Source organism: Trametes versicolor (genome assembly GCF_000271585.1).
Source record: "Trametes versicolor FP-101664 SS1 unplaced genomic scaffold TRAVEscaffold_3, whole genome shotgun sequence".
Taxonomy (NCBI): Eukaryota; Fungi; Basidiomycota; class Agaricomycetes; order Polyporales; family Polyporaceae; genus Trametes; species Trametes versicolor.
Genome location: NW_007360323.1, coordinates 2,247,746 through 2,262,366, shown reverse-complemented (window position 1 = coordinate 2,262,366; position 14,621 = coordinate 2,247,746). Strand labels below are relative to the sequence as shown.

Here is a 14,621-nt window from a genome sequence, read left to right as displayed (position 1 = left end):
CCAGCCTGGCCAGTGCGCTGTTCGGCCGCGCTGCAGGGCGCAGTACTCGGCCGTGCAGGTATACACAGGCCTGCTTAGGCATATAGCCGCTACTTGTCCCTGCGCCGAATTTTGCGTTGAGTTCTGTGTCCCTGGACGCGCCTCCCGCGCAGTGGAGCGCAGCGCTTCTCTGATTGGCTGCCCGAGCCTGGACCGCGTCTCCAGCCACGGCGCGCGCGCGAACGCCTCTCCCTGTCACGCCACAGCTGTCCACTGGCCACATCCTGCGTACTCACTACTGTCGTTGACCTGCACACTAGAGCGCGCTGGCCAATGGACGGACGCATTCTAGTTCGCGGCGGGTGCGAAGTCCGCGTACGTGTCACGGTGACCAGGGCAGCCCGCAGCCGTCTTCTGGTGTGTTTTCCGCGGCGTTTTCCAATTGGGCTCGTGGGTGGTGCCGGCGCGTGCGATCTGATCCTATTCACTAGCTGCAGCGCTTCCGACGGTCCAGATTCGCGCTTTCGACCCGCCGGGCCTATCACCAAGCCACCTGCGTGGCTGGGCGCGCGCGCCGATTGGCTGATGGGCTGATATGTTCACGGAGGAGGTGAGATGCTCTATCGTTTTACGTACCGCGCGACCTCCGACGAGGCGCAGCGGCCGAGCGGGCGTAGCGCAAGATGAGAGGAGAGCGGTGTACATGTCCGATCGGCGTTCAAACGTTCTACGCCCCACTGACACCTTCTTACCGGCTCTTCGTGGGTGGGAGGCCTAGCTGTCGGGCTGGGGACACAAATTTCGTATGGCTCGGAAGCACTGCTGCAAGGTGTGTCGGAGTGCGGACGACTCGAGCGTCGATTCATGTCCGACGAGGGCCGCTACCACGCCGCCCGCATTGCATATGTACGATCCTGCGAAGTCCCGGGATTTCGGAATGTCATACTCCGCGAGTACGTCCGACACACCGTGCATGACGTAGGTCATCTATCACAAGTCCAGCCGGTCTAACAGCACTTCACGATAGATTCCAGGTCATCGATTTTCGCAGCCAGTGGGAGCGGACCGGGCGGGAAGTGCTTCGTCGAAGGCCGTCTCCTGCCAACAAATCACCGTCGGGTACCGTGATGCGCATCTGATAGGCTGCCGAGTGCTTCGTCGCCTGCCTAACGCCGCTGCTCAGCGGCCCCTTCGCGCTGGATGTCCATTCGTCGCGCCGGTGTGTTGGCCAGGCCAGTCGTCTTCAACACGCCTCGGAGGTTTAAATTTACAGCTGCTTAGGAAACGATAGGCCGCTTCGCAAATCCCTCACGCTCGGGCTTTTGTTTATGGGTGGAGCGGGACAAACAGGCGGCACACGTCGGCATACACAAATGCAGCAGGTTTACGGCGTAGGGCTCCGCCAGCGCTGGTGAGAGCCACGGCGAGCACCCGAGCGGCCGCGATGATTGGCTGTGATCTGTTTGTTCAGCCCCACACGATAAACAAAGCCCCAAGCACGCAGGATCTGCTCAGCGGTCTATCGATTCCTAAGCAGCTGTAGGATAGGCCTCTCAAACCGCACGAGTCCGAACTTGCATGCGCAGGCCCGGTATCTGCACCCGAAATGGACGGTGAGTACAGATGATCATTGTCGCATGGTTGCACGCATTGATATTCACATGGATTCACGGCAGGGCTCGCGTCATTGGCGAACACGAGTTGTGTATCCGGCCTCGCTGCATCCAGCTCGCGGTAGAAGCCGCGCACTGGCGGTCCCATGCGGCGTAACATGGCCCGGCAATATCCTGTGGTGCGGTGCAACGGGACGGTGTAGTAGTTCGCGCAACTTGAAGATTGGTAGTAGTCGATGGGTTTGCTCGTCCCCTCCTCCAGGATTGACGGTTTCTCCTACTATTCTGAAGGAGCGTATTTGCTGACGTCGGGCATTGATACCTGAGTCCTAGGGCACCACGCAAGGCCGAGATCGAGCCGGTGAGTTCGTTCCGCACGGTATATTGGGGAACATCCGAACACAAGTTCATGATAAATAATAAAGGCAGCAGCATCGGCCAAAAAGAAAGTGCCATGCAGCAATATTCGCATCAGTGCGCATCAACGCTGGCGATTTAGGCGGGAAGACGGTCAGTACTACCTCTCTGTAGCGGAGAAGTTGGCAGCTCACTAATCACCACACCCGCAGGTGCTTCATCCGAAGGTAGGGCGGGTCGCGGTGGGCGCAGCCCACCCCTTCTTGGCCGCCTCCTTCGCAAAGGCGGAGGCGGAGTCGAGCTGCCCGTCCATGGCGGGCGGGGAGGCCTTGCCCCCCTTGCCCTTCGGCGAGGACGACGCGGTCTTGTTGTCCTCGGCGAGGGTGCTCGTGTCGGACATGACGGACTTGGCTGCAAAAAGGGTAGCCGTCAGCGGCGTGCAGGGGCGGCAACGGGGGCGCGGGCTCTCACCGTCGTCTTTGGCGGCGGCTGCGTCAGCGGCGGCAGGGGTGCTCTCCGCCTTAGTAGCGGTGGGAGCGGCCTGTGCAGCGTTTTCACTCATACTGTGCGGTGTGTGTGATGTTCAAGTAGATGAAGAGGAGTTGCTCGAGGAGCTGGATTATCTCCCTCAGTTTCGCCCGGTATTTATGCGCGTGCGCACCTAGCAGTCGGCGCGCCCTATCCCATAACAAGTACACCAGACCAGACCGCCCCCTCACCCCCTGCCCAAGATGAGAGTGCCGCGCGCCGAACATAGTTGGCCGGCCGACGCAGCCCTGCGCCCTGGGTTTCCCCCGCCGCTCTGCGGTGGCGCGAGCCTTGGGCGGTAGCGCACGTACGGGCAGAGCGGTGGGTCCAGGGTTCGGAGTCCATCAGATTCAATGCGGCGGGTCCGACCAGGGGTGCGCAGCTATAACATGATCTGCAAGCTGAACCAACTGTGGGACGCGCCGTTTCTAGTGAGTATCTAACGTGTAAAGGAGGAGTTGTGGGCGGCCTGTGGCGGGTCGCGCGTCGGGCCCGAGCGTCAACTAAGCGGTGAGTCGGGATGTATAAGCTCGGTTGCGTGGTATGTACTCCGAGATTGACGGAATTAGCAGCGGATCCTGTCAATCTGACTGTGTCCCTTCGGCGAGCAGATGCGAACCGTAGTTGTTGGATGTGTATGTCGTAATAGGAGCTATGTACGAGTGTTCTCTAGCGACGGTCAAACTCAGTCATGCGGCGTCACCGTCCTTCGAACGCTGCGAACTCCACGCCCATCGTCCCCGCAGGGGCCCCAGGCAGCTCCGTGAATCCTAGCCTCTCGTAGAACCGCTTCGCCCCGTCGTTCTTCGTGTCAAGCCCCAACCACAACCTGCTCAACCCTCGCTCCTCCCGCAGATACGTGATCGCGCGCGCGATGAGCTTCCTGCCCCACCCCTGGCGCTGGTACTCGGGGAGAATGTCGATGTGCAGATGTGCGGGCGAGTACTCGAGCGCCGCTTGGGGAGAACGCGACGGGTTGTGCAGAATGCCGATGTAGCGCCTGTCCGCGTCCGTCGCCCCAGCGTTCGCCTCGGGCGGATACGCGTACTTTGCGCGGACGCGCGGGAACCACTCGTCCGCGGCGTGCTGCTCGAACGTCTGCGTGTCGTACGAGCCCAGGACGTAGCCGACGACCTGGCTGTCCTCTGGCTTCGCCGGGTCGACCATGACGAACCCGAATGCGGCGGGCAGGTGCGCGTACGGCTCGGCGTAGACGAGGCCGATGAGCTCGCCGAAGGTGTGGAGGTGCTCGGCGGATTGGCCGGCGGCGCCGGTGAGGAGGCAGATGCGGTTCAGCGCGGGGGAGTCGGTGGGGCGGACTTCGCGGACGTAAACATCGCTTGTGGTTGTACCAGGATCGGCCATTGAGGAGGTTACGCTAGAGAGATGCTGGTATCAACATCTTACACAAATTTCGCATGAGCCTCTATGTAAGGGCATCTTACTTGGATATGAGCGTAGGTGTTACTATCAGATAGACACTGGTCGGTCTTGCAGATATTCTCAGAAGAGATGTGGATGCTTGTACGTGTGTCCTCTGGAAGACTTTGTGGGGCACTAGTACTGGAAGATGCCCTGTGGCACGATTGTGTATTCTGGACTGCCGTCGATCTCCGCGGCGACGCCACGCGCGGGAATCATAGATACGAGAGAGGCCAGGACGTGGGCGTCTAATATGGAAATCATCCGAGTAAGGAAGATCGAGCACAGCTTGAACTTGGACGTCTTGGACCTCCATCCTCACATTCCCCTACTTCGCTCCGAAATGGTCCTCCATGAAGTAACATGTGGCCCATGTAATAGGCGAAACATATACACGATGTTACAGCCACAATATGGACCCGGATGGGACGCGAATAGGTAGAAATATTCGGTCGAGCCGGCCGGTGGTTGCAATCCCAACCGACCAGAGGCTGACTGACTACTACTACCCACAAAGGTCCTGGCTGACTCGTACCGCACTGTTCTCTCTCAGTCCCCACCATCCTTTACCTCTGCACCTCACCACGGTCGTACTACAGTTCTAGGAGCAGGCTCCACTATGCCTTACACCGACCTTCCTCCTCGGCGCTCTTCTCTCGCTCGGCGGTCCGCCAATTCACCAGAGACGCGACGCAGTTCCCGGGTGCACTTCGACGATGAAGAAGACGAGCAGCCGTCTGTCACTGACGACATCGTCGGAGGATATGAAGGGTCCTCAAACGGGGACGCAGCTAGCACCATACCTACCCCTCCACCGGCGCACCCAGCACAAGAGGATGTCGATTGGAATATCCCTGACTACCAGCACCCCGGCACTCCCCGCCTCACTGCGGATAGCGCCCGTCGTTCCCCAAACAACGTGTCCCCGCGAGGGAGCCGCAGTGACGGTCACCGGGACTCAAATGCGACCCTGTATGAAGGTGGCAGCCGGGATTCCTTCGATGTGCAAGGCGACCCGGGGAAGGAGGACCCGAAGCGCTCCTTCTCGTCGTACAATCACCCTTACGATATTCGCCCGCCGCGTGCGGCCCACACAGACTCGCCCTCCCGCCCGAGCCGCGCGAGTGTAGCTAGCGGTCCATCAGCATACAGTCAGGACGACCACACCGACAATGGCGAATCCAACAGCGGTGACGAGGACGACGGAGCTGCGTGCAACCTTGGTACGCGGGACGACCGTCATCGGGGGTACCTCTCCAACCTGATGGACCTGTACGCCAACGACAAGAAGGCTGGGAAAGAGCAGAGCGGTCCGGATCGGTCAAGGCTGTATCGTCGGGTGGCCCGCGGCAACTCGTTCGAGTCGACGATGACCACGTCAACAAGACCGGAGATGAACCGCTTCGACTCATACATGTCGAACGATTCGCAGGTGGTCGATCCGGATGACCCGACCGTCACTGGAGAACGCAAGAACAACCTCGACGATCCGGAGGACCTGGAGAAGGCTTGTATGAAGACGATGAACTACAAGGCTCGTCGCAAGCTGCGCCAGCGTATCCGGATCGAGTTCAACATTACATGTATGTACATTCCCGACTACTTTCGTGTCAACGTTTGCTAATCATTTCACAGCCGTGTTGAATCGCCAGAAGTTCCTCATGCGTCTCGCCAAAGCGTTGATGACTTTCGGAGCACCCTCGCATCGTATCGAGTCCCAGCTTCTCTCAGCGGCTCGGATCCTCGAGGTCGACGCCGAGTTCATCCACATCCCCGGTGTCATCATCTGCTCGTTCGGAGACCAGGAGACGAAGACGTCGGAAATGCATTTCGTCAAGTGCGGCGGTCGACTCTCTCTCGGCAGCCTTCATGAGGTCCATCAGATCTACCGGCAGGTCGTCCACGACGAGATCAGCGCGAGGAAAGCCACGGTGAAGCTCGAAGCCTTGATGGCTGCGAAGCCTCTCTATGGCGCGATTGTCCGCTGCAGCTTGGCCTTCTGTCTCTCAGGGCTCATCTGCGTACTGGCCTTCGGAGGCTCGTTCGTGGATATGTGGATCGCCGGTATCGGTGCTACGTTCCTTTGCCTCATGCAGATTGGCGTCGCGACCAAGAGTCAGCTGTATGCGAACGTGTTCGAGTGAGTGTCTAGCGTTCCCAACCCCGCATTGTACTGATTTTTTGACCCTCCTCCCTCTAGGATTTCGGTGACGATCATCATCTCTTTCGCTGCTCGCGGACTGAGTAGCATTCGGAGCCAAATCTTTTGCTACACCGCGATCTCTTCTGCAGGCATCGTCGGCATCCTGCCGGGCTATCTTATCCGTAAGCCCGACGTTTTCTAGACATTGTGGACCGGAACGCTGACCTATATTGGATGTAGTGAGTAGCTCGCTCGAGCTGGCGTCCAAAAATATCGTTTGCGGGAGCGTGAAGATGGTATATGCGCTCATTTACACGCTGTTCCTTGTGAGTGTCCATTATCATGTTTCCGTCCTCGTATCTGACGATACTTATAACCACAGGGTTTCGGACTTCAGATCGGCTCAGACCTGTATTTGCTCTTCGACCAAGGAGCACGCCAGAACCTGGCCGCACTGGCGGCTCGGATGATGACGGCCGCAACCATTACCGGCACCTTCGTCTCCGACAACGGGACGTTCGCGAACATCAACCACGGCGCGCCGCTCGAGGGCACGTTCACGTTCGTGAGCGGCGCGCCGTTCGTGCAGGAGCACATCATCGACGGCTGCTACCGCCCGCCGACGTTCCCGTGGTACCTGCAGCCGTTCCCGTGGTGGACGCAGTTCATCATCGTGCCGACGTTCTCGATCATGTCCTCGCTCGCGAACCTGCAGCCGCTCTGGACGGTCGAGCTCGTCGTCATGGTCGTCATCTCGTGCGTCTCGTACGCGGCGAACAAGGTCGCGAACCACTTCATTTTTAACCGCTCCGACGTCGTCTCCGCCATCGGGGCCTTCGCGGTCGGCCTGCTCGGGAACATCTACTCGCGCAAGATGGGCGGCACGGCGTTCACGTCCATGGTCACCGGCGTGCTGTTCCTCGTGCCTGTGAGTCATTTTTTCGCATGTGCGTTCCTTGCCTCGACCTGGCGCTGATGACGTCTGTGTAGTCTGGTTTGTCCCAGGCGGGAGGTATCACCGCCCAGGGGAACGGCATCGACATTGGAGGAGCGATGATTGCGGTCACGATCGGTATCACCGTCGGGTTGTTCATGAGCCAGGCCCTCGTCTATATGTTCGGCTCGCGCAAGAACGCCGCGATCTTCTCGTTCTAGTCTCCGTCGCCGCACTTTATGGCAATACAGTTTCGCCTCCGCCCTCAGGGCGTCATATACCCCCGTTATATCTCTACTACGTCATTCCACTCACCGACCTCTCTCTTATCCATATCCCGCTATGTTGTACTACCACACATCGACAGTGTATGTACCACCAGTAGTTGTGCAGACACATTCTCGATCCTGTGGTCTCTACCTCATGGAAATACACTTCTTCTATTCGTATTCGTACGCCACACCGCTTATGATGAGTACAGATAGTTCACACTGCCGTTCCTCTCTCTCCCACGCCGCCACACGCGCAGATCTCCTTCCGGAGCGTGTCGATCCTAGAAGCGTACGGCGGGCGACCGCTCGACGCTCTCGAGCGAGACCTTGTGCCCGACAAGGGTGCGGATGTTGTTGATTCCATAACTACAGGGCACGTCGGTGAGCGATGCGCATTCAACGGCGGCCGCCTCCCACGACAAGGAGCCGCCCAGGGCGATTGAGGGAGGAAGGCACTCACCGAATCATCGTCGGCCGCTCGAGGCTGATGCCCCAGCCGTGGACGTGCACGTCCTTGGGGAAGCCCATGGGCTCGAGCATCTCGGGGCGGAACATGCCGCTGTTCCCGACCTCGACCCACTTGCTCAGCTGCGGGTGGAAGGCGAAGATCTCGAGCGAGGGCTGTGCAGGGACGGGGGAAAAGTGGAGTGAGTATGAGTATATGCATGAGTATGGCGGGAGGCCCGGGGACGCCGAGACGACCGACCTCGGTGTACGGGTTGTATGCCGGCTTGAAGCGGATGTTCGTGATGCCCATCTTCGTGAAGAACACGCGCATGAAGCCTACAAAAACTATCTGTCAGCTTGCCGCTCGTGCATAAGACGTTGCTGAGGGCGCACCGATGAGGTCTGCAAGGGTCAAGTTCTTGTCCGCGACGACGCCCTCGACCTGGTGGAACTCCGCCAAATGGGTCGCGTCCATCGTCTCGTTACGGAATACCCTGTCAATAGAGAAGAGCTTCGCCGGGCGGAAGCCATCGGGGCCTGCCTTGCCCGCTCCAGGGACGGTCGAGGAGGCGTGCGCGCCCTCGCGCTTGATGGTCTCCTCGGAGTCGTCCTCCTCCCCACGACAGCGCGCGGCGAGCTTGTACAGCATGGACGCGGAGGACGCGGTGGTGTGGGTGCGCAGGAGGAGCTTGCGGGACTCCTCGTGTGACCAGGGCGCGCGGTAGCCGGTGGAGCCGTAGCCGCCGTGCTCGTGGACCTTTGAGACGCGCTCGTAGTAGTCCTTGGGCGGGGGCAATGATTCGGCGGGGTCTGTAATTCACCACGGCCACGATAAGCCCTATGTCATTGATATAGTATAAGAGGATAACTTACCGGAAAGGTAGAAGGTGTCCTGCACCTCTCGTGCTGGATGTTGCTGGGGTACGAACAGCGCGTCGAAACACCAGAAGCCAGACTCGACGAAGGATGATGTAGGCATCTCCGCGAAACTATCACAAATGGTCAGGCGCAGTGCCCTTGCGAATGTTCACAAAATGCATACCCCATCTCGAGGAAGATATTCCGGATCTCTTCGCGGACCTTCAGGAGCGGATGCAATGCGCCGCCTAGTGGTGGAATACCGTCGGCCTCGAAGTTGTACTTCTTGTAAGTAGCGGTTTTCCATGATCCCCTAGGAGCGTCCGTGTGAGGCGTGTACCGCGGTAAACTCGCAGCGGACCTACGATGTGAGCATGTCGACCGTGAGATCGGTTTCTGGCTTTGCTGTCGAGGTGCTGAAGTTTGGGCCTTTGCGCACGGTGAACCACTGGCCCTTCCTTCGCACGAAACGCGTTCTCAATAAGATAATCATAGGCTGCAGATATTGAAGCGGACCTCTGCGCAACCAGTTTGCGTTTCCGGAGCTCTGCGAGCGCCTTCTCCCCCGCCTTCAAGGCACCGGTGGAGTCGACCTCACGCATTTGCAGTTGAGTAGTATCAGTAATAGTGTCCACCTACACGCAAATTCAGCTCTCTTCCGTATCGAGCGCATAATTTCTGAGACTAACCAGCTTGACCAGTCCATCTCCCTCCTTGCCGATCCACTTGTTTTTGAAGGCTTGGCCCTGGCCGACCTTAGCGGTCTCCGCACCGACCTTCTCCTGCAGCTGCTTCGGAGGGATCGGAGCACCCTCGCCCTTCTTTGGGCATGCAGCCCATACCCGGGCCTCGTGTGACCCTTGGAGAGCGATTTGCGCGCCCTCTTGTGTGAGAACATGAGATACGGTTTCTTGGGTGGTGTATGTGATCATCTGCGAAGGCCATAGGTATTTGCATGTAGATCATTGGGCGCTAGACATACATCTCGACTTGACAGAGAGTTCAATGCGCCGAGGATGATGATTTGGGAGTCATGGGTGGCCGCGGGCTCCTTGTATCCGGGGAGGATGAGGGTGCGAGTGTCCTTGATCTCACCGTCTTTGGCGAGGGTGTCTAGGACGAGTTGCTGAATTGCTTCCGCCATAGCCGGTGTGCGCGCGTTCACTAGTTCAGCCTTTTGTTTCAAACACAGAGACCGAGATTCGGCAGAGAGCAAGCGGAGGAGATGGAGGTTAGTGCAAAGCGACCGAGAGAATCGAAATCGAGATGAGCTTGACTCGGTAGACGCCCATACCGCGATCGTGTACTTTATTCCACGCGCACGTGCACGCGAGTCAATCTTGGCGACGGCAGTAATCCTGCCGATTTCTTGCGTAAGTTAATTACACACATAGTACATGGGAGGTCCGCGGAACGTCGATGGACGCTGTGCAGAGTCATATAAGATACTCAAACGCGCGATGTTCCAGACAAGTTGCCGCCCGATCACTCTACTAATGGCAGAGACGGCGAGCGCCCATAATCATCGTACTCCTCCCTCGTTCCGCTCTGACGCGCCGTGTGATCAGCATCACTGCAACGCGACACTACATAGTACGTGTGTCAGACATATATTACTCCGGCGCCGTAGTAGCTGTGCTGACCGCGACTACCACATCTGATCGTGGTGCCAGCAGGCGTTAGCTGCGCACTCAGTACATAACTCCGAGTCGAGGCTCATCCGAGGGTGAAGCGGACTCAAACCTCGGCTAGCACAGACCACGGTCTTGATGGAATACGCCACAGTAGTATCTGCACTTGCTCTTGTCTTTGCCACGACCGTCTTTCTCGCGGTAGGAAAAATGTGGTTCTTTTCCAAGAAATGGGACCCTCGCGGGCAGGTGAGTGCCAGCGGATGCTCTGTACGACAAGGATACGATTGAACTTTCTCCTGAAACAGCACTGCTTCGTCACTGGAGGCTCTTCAGGCACGGGCCTTGCGCTCGCGCTGCTGCTCGTCAAGCGCGGTGCACACGTATCCATCGTGGCACGGAATGAGGAAAAGCTGCAGAAGGCACTAGCAGAGCTCGAGGCTTGTGTCTCGCTACTTCACATTCCGATATTCTCAATTGATGCGTCGAGGCTTTAGGAACAGCGCCAGTCTCCAGAACAGATCCTCAAGTCTTACTCGTTTGCTGTGGACAGCGAAGCAGGCTCCGCCGCGGCGCTCCAGGCTGCGAGTGAAGCGCATGGCGGGCGCTGCCCGGACGCCTTCTTCCTCTGCGCAGGCGCTTCCAGGCCGTCGTTCTTCATCGACCAGAACGAGGATTCGATGCGGAAAGATATGGATTCGTCGTATGGCGCTCAAGCGTTCACGGCATTGGTAACGACCTGCGATCCTCTCCGCATCGCTACGTGTGCTGACGCGCGTTATAGGCCGCCACGAAGGAGATGGTGAAGCAAGGTGTCAAGGGCAAAGTCGTCTTCGTCTCTTCTGTCTTGGGTTACTTCTCCATTGTAGGCTATTCGACATACTCACCGGGCAAGTTTGCGCTGCGAGGTAAGTATATCCTGCCTTAAAAGAGTTTAATTGCTGACCCGATCTGCTCTTCGTAGGCCTCGCAGAGGCCCTCCAGTCGGAACTCATCCTCTACGGGATTGACGTCCACATCGTCTTCCCGGGCACTATCTACACGCCCGGCTACGAGACGGAGAACCTCACGAAACCCAAAGTTACGCTGAAGATCGAGGAGTCCGATACTGGGTCAACCCCCGAACACGTTGCCGACATGATCTTCAAAGGTTCGCAAAATAGATGCAGAGGCCTGCCCGTGCTGACCCCGTGCCAGGCGTCCAGAGGGGCAAGTTCCACATCACCGTGGACTTCTTGGGCCATATCTTCCAAGCATCCTCGGCCGGGTCCTCACCGAGAAACAGCTATCTCTCGGACATGTTCTTCGCTCTCATTGGCTATGTACGTTCTCTCGTATTTCTCTAAGATGCCGTGCTGACACCGCGTAGATTGCCTTGCCCATCTGGCGGCTGACCGTGGATTCCACTGTCCGCGCGCATCGCGTGGAGCACGAGGAGTATCTGCGCCAGCAAGGGCACACTGGTGCCAAATGATGAACTTGTTTTGGTTGCTCGATCCTGCTGTGGCACTGCGGGGATTCTGCAGCTGGTTCTTGATGTCCCTTACTGTACTCGGTGCTTCATTGTATAATTGCATCTTCACGGCGTCAGTCCGCAAGAGTGATACAGCATAGATGACAGATGGAAGTGGTTACATGTGTAGCTAGCGCATGATCCTGTGATAATTATGGAGACAGGTGAACAACCTCGAGCGTTCGAGTGACCGACATATCTCCTTGGACTCGCCATTGGTTCTGCTTCTGAGCGCGCATATGTGGGCTGACAAGGCCATTTCCTACGTGAAGTCTTGCTTGGCTTTAGCTGACAAACATAGGAGTGGGCCAAGAACGCAATTCCTTGCTGGGAACAGACCTTGAAGGCGAACAGTGGCAGAGGATGACCATTGGATGACCGAGCAACGACACCGCTGCTTACCGCGGATCTCGATCTGCGCCTGCTATCCCGCTCCGATGGTTCCGCGGCGCTTGCTATAGCTCGGCTCTGCGCGACTCCTGCCTCTCTTATAACGGCCGGGGACCCACCCTCCCCGTGCTCACGACGGCCCCAGTGGCTTATAACGCACTCACCTCCTCGCTTTTCTGTGCTCCCCGCCGTGCTTCTGTACCACTCGCCCTCCATGTCCGCTGACAACTCTGAAACGATCACCCTCGATGACGCAGATGTCGAAAAGCGCGCACAGGCACAGGCGCTTCCCAAGGACTCCGAGGACGCTGCAGACGGCAGCATCGCAGCGGACGCATACCAGGTCCAGCTCGAGCCGGAGGACGACCCGAAGAGTCTGAGCGCATGGCACAAGTGGCTCGCGGTGCTCGTCATCAGCTCGTCCTCGCTGTGCGCGACGTTCGCGAGTTCAGTGGTGCGTTCCCTTTCCCATCGCGTCCTCGCGCGCCGCTCGCGAGACAGTTGTACTAACCGCGACACAGGCCTCTTTTACAGAGACGGGGCTCGCGCGCGACTTGCACACCTCGCATGAAGTCACCATCCTGAGCATCAGCTTGTATGTTCTCGGGCTGGGCATCGGCCCTATGTTCGTGGGACCGCTCTCGGAGTTGTACGGACGGAACATCATCTACCGCACCTCGTACTTGCTCTTCTTCGCGTTCACATGGCCAACGGCGTTCCCTCCAGATATAGGCATGTCCACTTCCCAAGGCTTGCACGCGCGCGTATATTGACAGGTGCACTACAGCTACCTTCCTAGTCTTCCGGTTCATTACTGGCTTGTGTGGAGCTGCATTCTTGAGCGTGGCGGGAGGAAGTGTCAGTGATTTATTCGACAACGCGAATGTCGCAAGGTGAGTTACCCATGCTCCCCGAGGGGGCGCGTGCACTAATAGGCCCGCTTAGTCCCATGGCCGTGTACACAATATCGCCTTTTATTGGCCCAGTGGTAGGCCCGCTCGTCGGAGGGTATGTTCTATCAGACCACTGCTGTGTGAACGCGATGCTCACTTACGTTTCTCACAGGTTCGTCGTCCAAGTACGCACGCTGTTTTGAGACGCTTCGGTACATTACTTACTTTTCCCCCAGAACACGGATTGGCGGTGGTGTTACCGCTTGCTCCTCATTTGGCAGTTCGTCCAGACAGTTCTGCTATTTACAGTGAGTTGTCTGCTCTGGGTAGTTTCTACGTGCTTGACGTGTCATTTTCAGTGCGTCCCTGAGACATATGTGCCGGTAATCCTTAAGCGCAAGGCAAAAAAGTGCGTTCGCTGCTTTTGTGACCCTGGCGCCGTGCTGACGCCCCAATAGCCTACGGAAGTCAACTGGCGATAAAAAGTACTACGCGCCGCTTGAACAGCAGGAGTTCAGTCTATTCCACATGATCCTGTTCAGTTGCCTCACGCCGTTTAGTGAGTTGGCATCAGCGCTGTTGTCTTTCCCTGTACTGATGGACGTCTTTCAGAGCTAATCGCATATGACCGCATGGCGCTTGCCTTGGATCTGTGGTATGTACACGCAATTATAGCTCGCAGTGCATACAACTGATGCTTTTGCCAGGTCTGCGCTGGTGTTGGGTATTCTGTACCTCGCCTTCCAGGCATTCCCCATCATCTTCGAGGACGTACATGGCTTCAACGTTCAACAGACGGGTCTGTCATTCCTGGGTATCGGCATCGGCATGTTCGCTGCCCTCGGCACTCAGCCATACTGGAATGGGTGCGTTTCCTTTCCCAATTCTATGACCCATACCCCACCTTACGCATGTCGACACAGACTCTTCGCCCGCCAAACAATTCAGTACAAGGGCAACGCGCCCCCCGAGGTGCGCCTCATTATCGCAAAAGTCGGCGCGATTATCGCCCCACTAGGTATGCACACCCCACCCTTGCTCTTCCTTTGCTAATGAGTTCCTGACACTAACCACACCACTCGCCGTCCACAGGTCTCTTCATCCTCGCGTTCACGACGTACAAACAAGTACACTGGATCGGGCCCATCATCGGCTCCGTCCCCTTCGGCGCAGGCGTGTACTTCATCTTCACGGGCGTGTTCACGTACCTCGTGACCGCGTACCGGCCCATCGCCGCGTCCGCGATGGCGGCGAACAGCGCGCTGCGCTCGTCGTTCGCGGCCGTGTTCCCGCTGTTTGCGGGGGCGATGTACACGAGGCTGGGGACGGTTGGGGCGACGGCGCTCCTTGCTGGGCTGTTGACGCTCATGGCGCCATTACCGTGAGTTTTTGCTTTGTTTGCAAGGGAAGGAAGGCGAAGAGGCTGACGTGGATGTATAGGTTTATCTTCTACAGGATCGGCGCGAGGTTGCGCGCGAACTCGCGATTCGCGGCCGATTAAGACTGAGCCTCTGGGCAGTCTTATTGCACGTTTCCGATGAAGAGAGGATAGTACGTCGGGCCCGTCGTGATAACCTGTTCAAAACGCGGCGTGAACAAGGCTCCAAAAACGCGACTCCATAGGAGACACGCAGTAGAGTG

At 57.9% G+C, this 14,621-nt stretch overlaps 5 protein-coding genes across 5 annotated transcripts; 3 read left to right on the top strand and 2 right to left on the bottom strand.

The window, feature by feature from the left end:
* Nucleotides 1-3,095: 3,095 nt before the first annotated feature.
* Nucleotides 3,096-3,951, bottom strand: TRAVEDRAFT_27348 (acyl-CoA N-acyltransferase). Its single transcript, XM_008036652.1, has 2 exons — nt 3,924-3,951; nt 3,096-3,855 (listed from the first exon to the last, which is right to left on the bottom strand). The coding sequence occupies exon 2, from the start codon at nt 3,840-3,842 to the stop codon at nt 3,177-3,179; it is 666 nt and encodes a 221-aa protein (XP_008034843.1). The 5' UTR covers nt 3,843-3,855; nt 3,924-3,951; the 3' UTR covers nt 3,096-3,176.
* A 1,341-nt stretch (nt 3,952-5,292) lies between these two features.
* TRAVEDRAFT_117602 (DUF1212-domain-containing protein) lies at nt 5,293-7,197 on the top strand (the record flags this gene model as incomplete). The annotated part of the gene is made up of 6 exons (XM_008037504.1): nt 5,293-5,482; nt 5,535-6,039; nt 6,100-6,224; nt 6,283-6,368; nt 6,425-6,970; nt 7,033-7,197. 6 exons carry the CDS (start codon nt 5,293-5,295, stop codon nt 7,195-7,197), a joined length of 1,617 nt encoding a protein of 538 aa, XP_008035695.1.
* Nucleotides 7,198-7,425: 228 nt separating this feature from the next.
* Nucleotides 7,426-9,750, bottom strand: TRAVEDRAFT_163523 (phenylalanine-tRNA ligase). The gene is made up of 10 exons (XM_008037503.1): nt 9,536-9,750; nt 9,243-9,485; nt 9,070-9,188; nt 8,919-9,011; nt 8,738-8,866; nt 8,569-8,684; nt 8,089-8,505; nt 7,955-8,031; nt 7,709-7,869; nt 7,426-7,614 (listed from the first exon to the last, which is right to left on the bottom strand). The coding sequence occupies exons 1-10, from the start codon at nt 9,695-9,697 to the stop codon at nt 7,530-7,532; spliced, it is 1,602 nt and encodes a 533-aa protein (XP_008035694.1). The 5' UTR covers nt 9,698-9,750; the 3' UTR covers nt 7,426-7,529.
* A 343-nt stretch (nt 9,751-10,093) lies between these two features.
* TRAVEDRAFT_27345 (oxidoreductase) lies at nt 10,094-11,794 on the top strand. The gene is made up of 8 exons (XM_008036651.1): nt 10,094-10,146; nt 10,230-10,433; nt 10,493-10,624; nt 10,682-10,915; nt 10,969-11,092; nt 11,149-11,334; nt 11,382-11,506; nt 11,554-11,794. The coding sequence occupies exons 2-8, from the start codon at nt 10,395-10,397 to the stop codon at nt 11,656-11,658; spliced, it is 945 nt and encodes a 314-aa protein (XP_008034842.1). The 5' UTR covers nt 10,094-10,146; nt 10,230-10,394; the 3' UTR covers nt 11,659-11,794.
* Nucleotides 11,795-12,301: 507 nt separating this feature from the next.
* Nucleotides 12,302-14,481, top strand: TRAVEDRAFT_35331 (MFS general substrate transporter; the record flags this gene model as incomplete). Its single annotated transcript, XM_008036736.1, has 12 exons — nt 12,302-12,541; nt 12,609-12,819; nt 12,875-12,980; nt 13,033-13,099; nt 13,217-13,288; nt 13,340-13,389; nt 13,439-13,539; nt 13,593-13,635; nt 13,688-13,846; nt 13,904-13,998; nt 14,073-14,361; nt 14,421-14,481. 12 exons carry the CDS (start codon nt 12,302-12,304, stop codon nt 14,479-14,481), a joined length of 1,494 nt encoding a protein of 497 aa, XP_008034927.1.
* Nucleotides 14,482-14,621: the final 140 nt, after the last annotated feature.

Excerpts from the sequence above, each read along its gene's own strand:
- TRAVEDRAFT_27348 (XM_008036652.1), bottom strand. The coding sequence starts at position 3,842 with ATGGCCGATCCTGGTACAACCACAAGCGATGTTTACGTCCGCGAAGTC.
- TRAVEDRAFT_163523 (XM_008037503.1), bottom strand. The coding sequence starts at position 9,697 with ATGGCGGAAGCAATTCAGCAACTCGTCCTAGACACCCTCGCCAAAGAC. Across the intron at positions 8,506-8,568 it reads GGACACCTTCTACCTTTCCG|ACCCCGCCGAATCATTGCCC; the intron begins GTAAGTTATCCT and ends GGTGAATTACAG. Across the intron at positions 8,032-8,088 it reads GACCCTTGCAGACCTCATCG|GCTTCATGCGCGTGTTCTTC; the intron begins GTGCGCCCTCAG and ends TAGTTTTTGTAG.
- TRAVEDRAFT_27345 (XM_008036651.1), top strand. The coding sequence starts at position 10,395 with ATGTGGTTCTTTTCCAAGAAATGGGACCCTCGCGGGCAG. Across the intron at positions 10,434-10,492 it reads AATGGGACCCTCGCGGGCAG|CACTGCTTCGTCACTGGAGG; the intron begins GTGAGTGCCAGC and ends CTCCTGAAACAG. Across the intron at positions 10,625-10,681 it reads AGGCACTAGCAGAGCTCGAG|GAACAGCGCCAGTCTCCAGA; the intron begins GCTTGTGTCTCG and ends TCGAGGCTTTAG.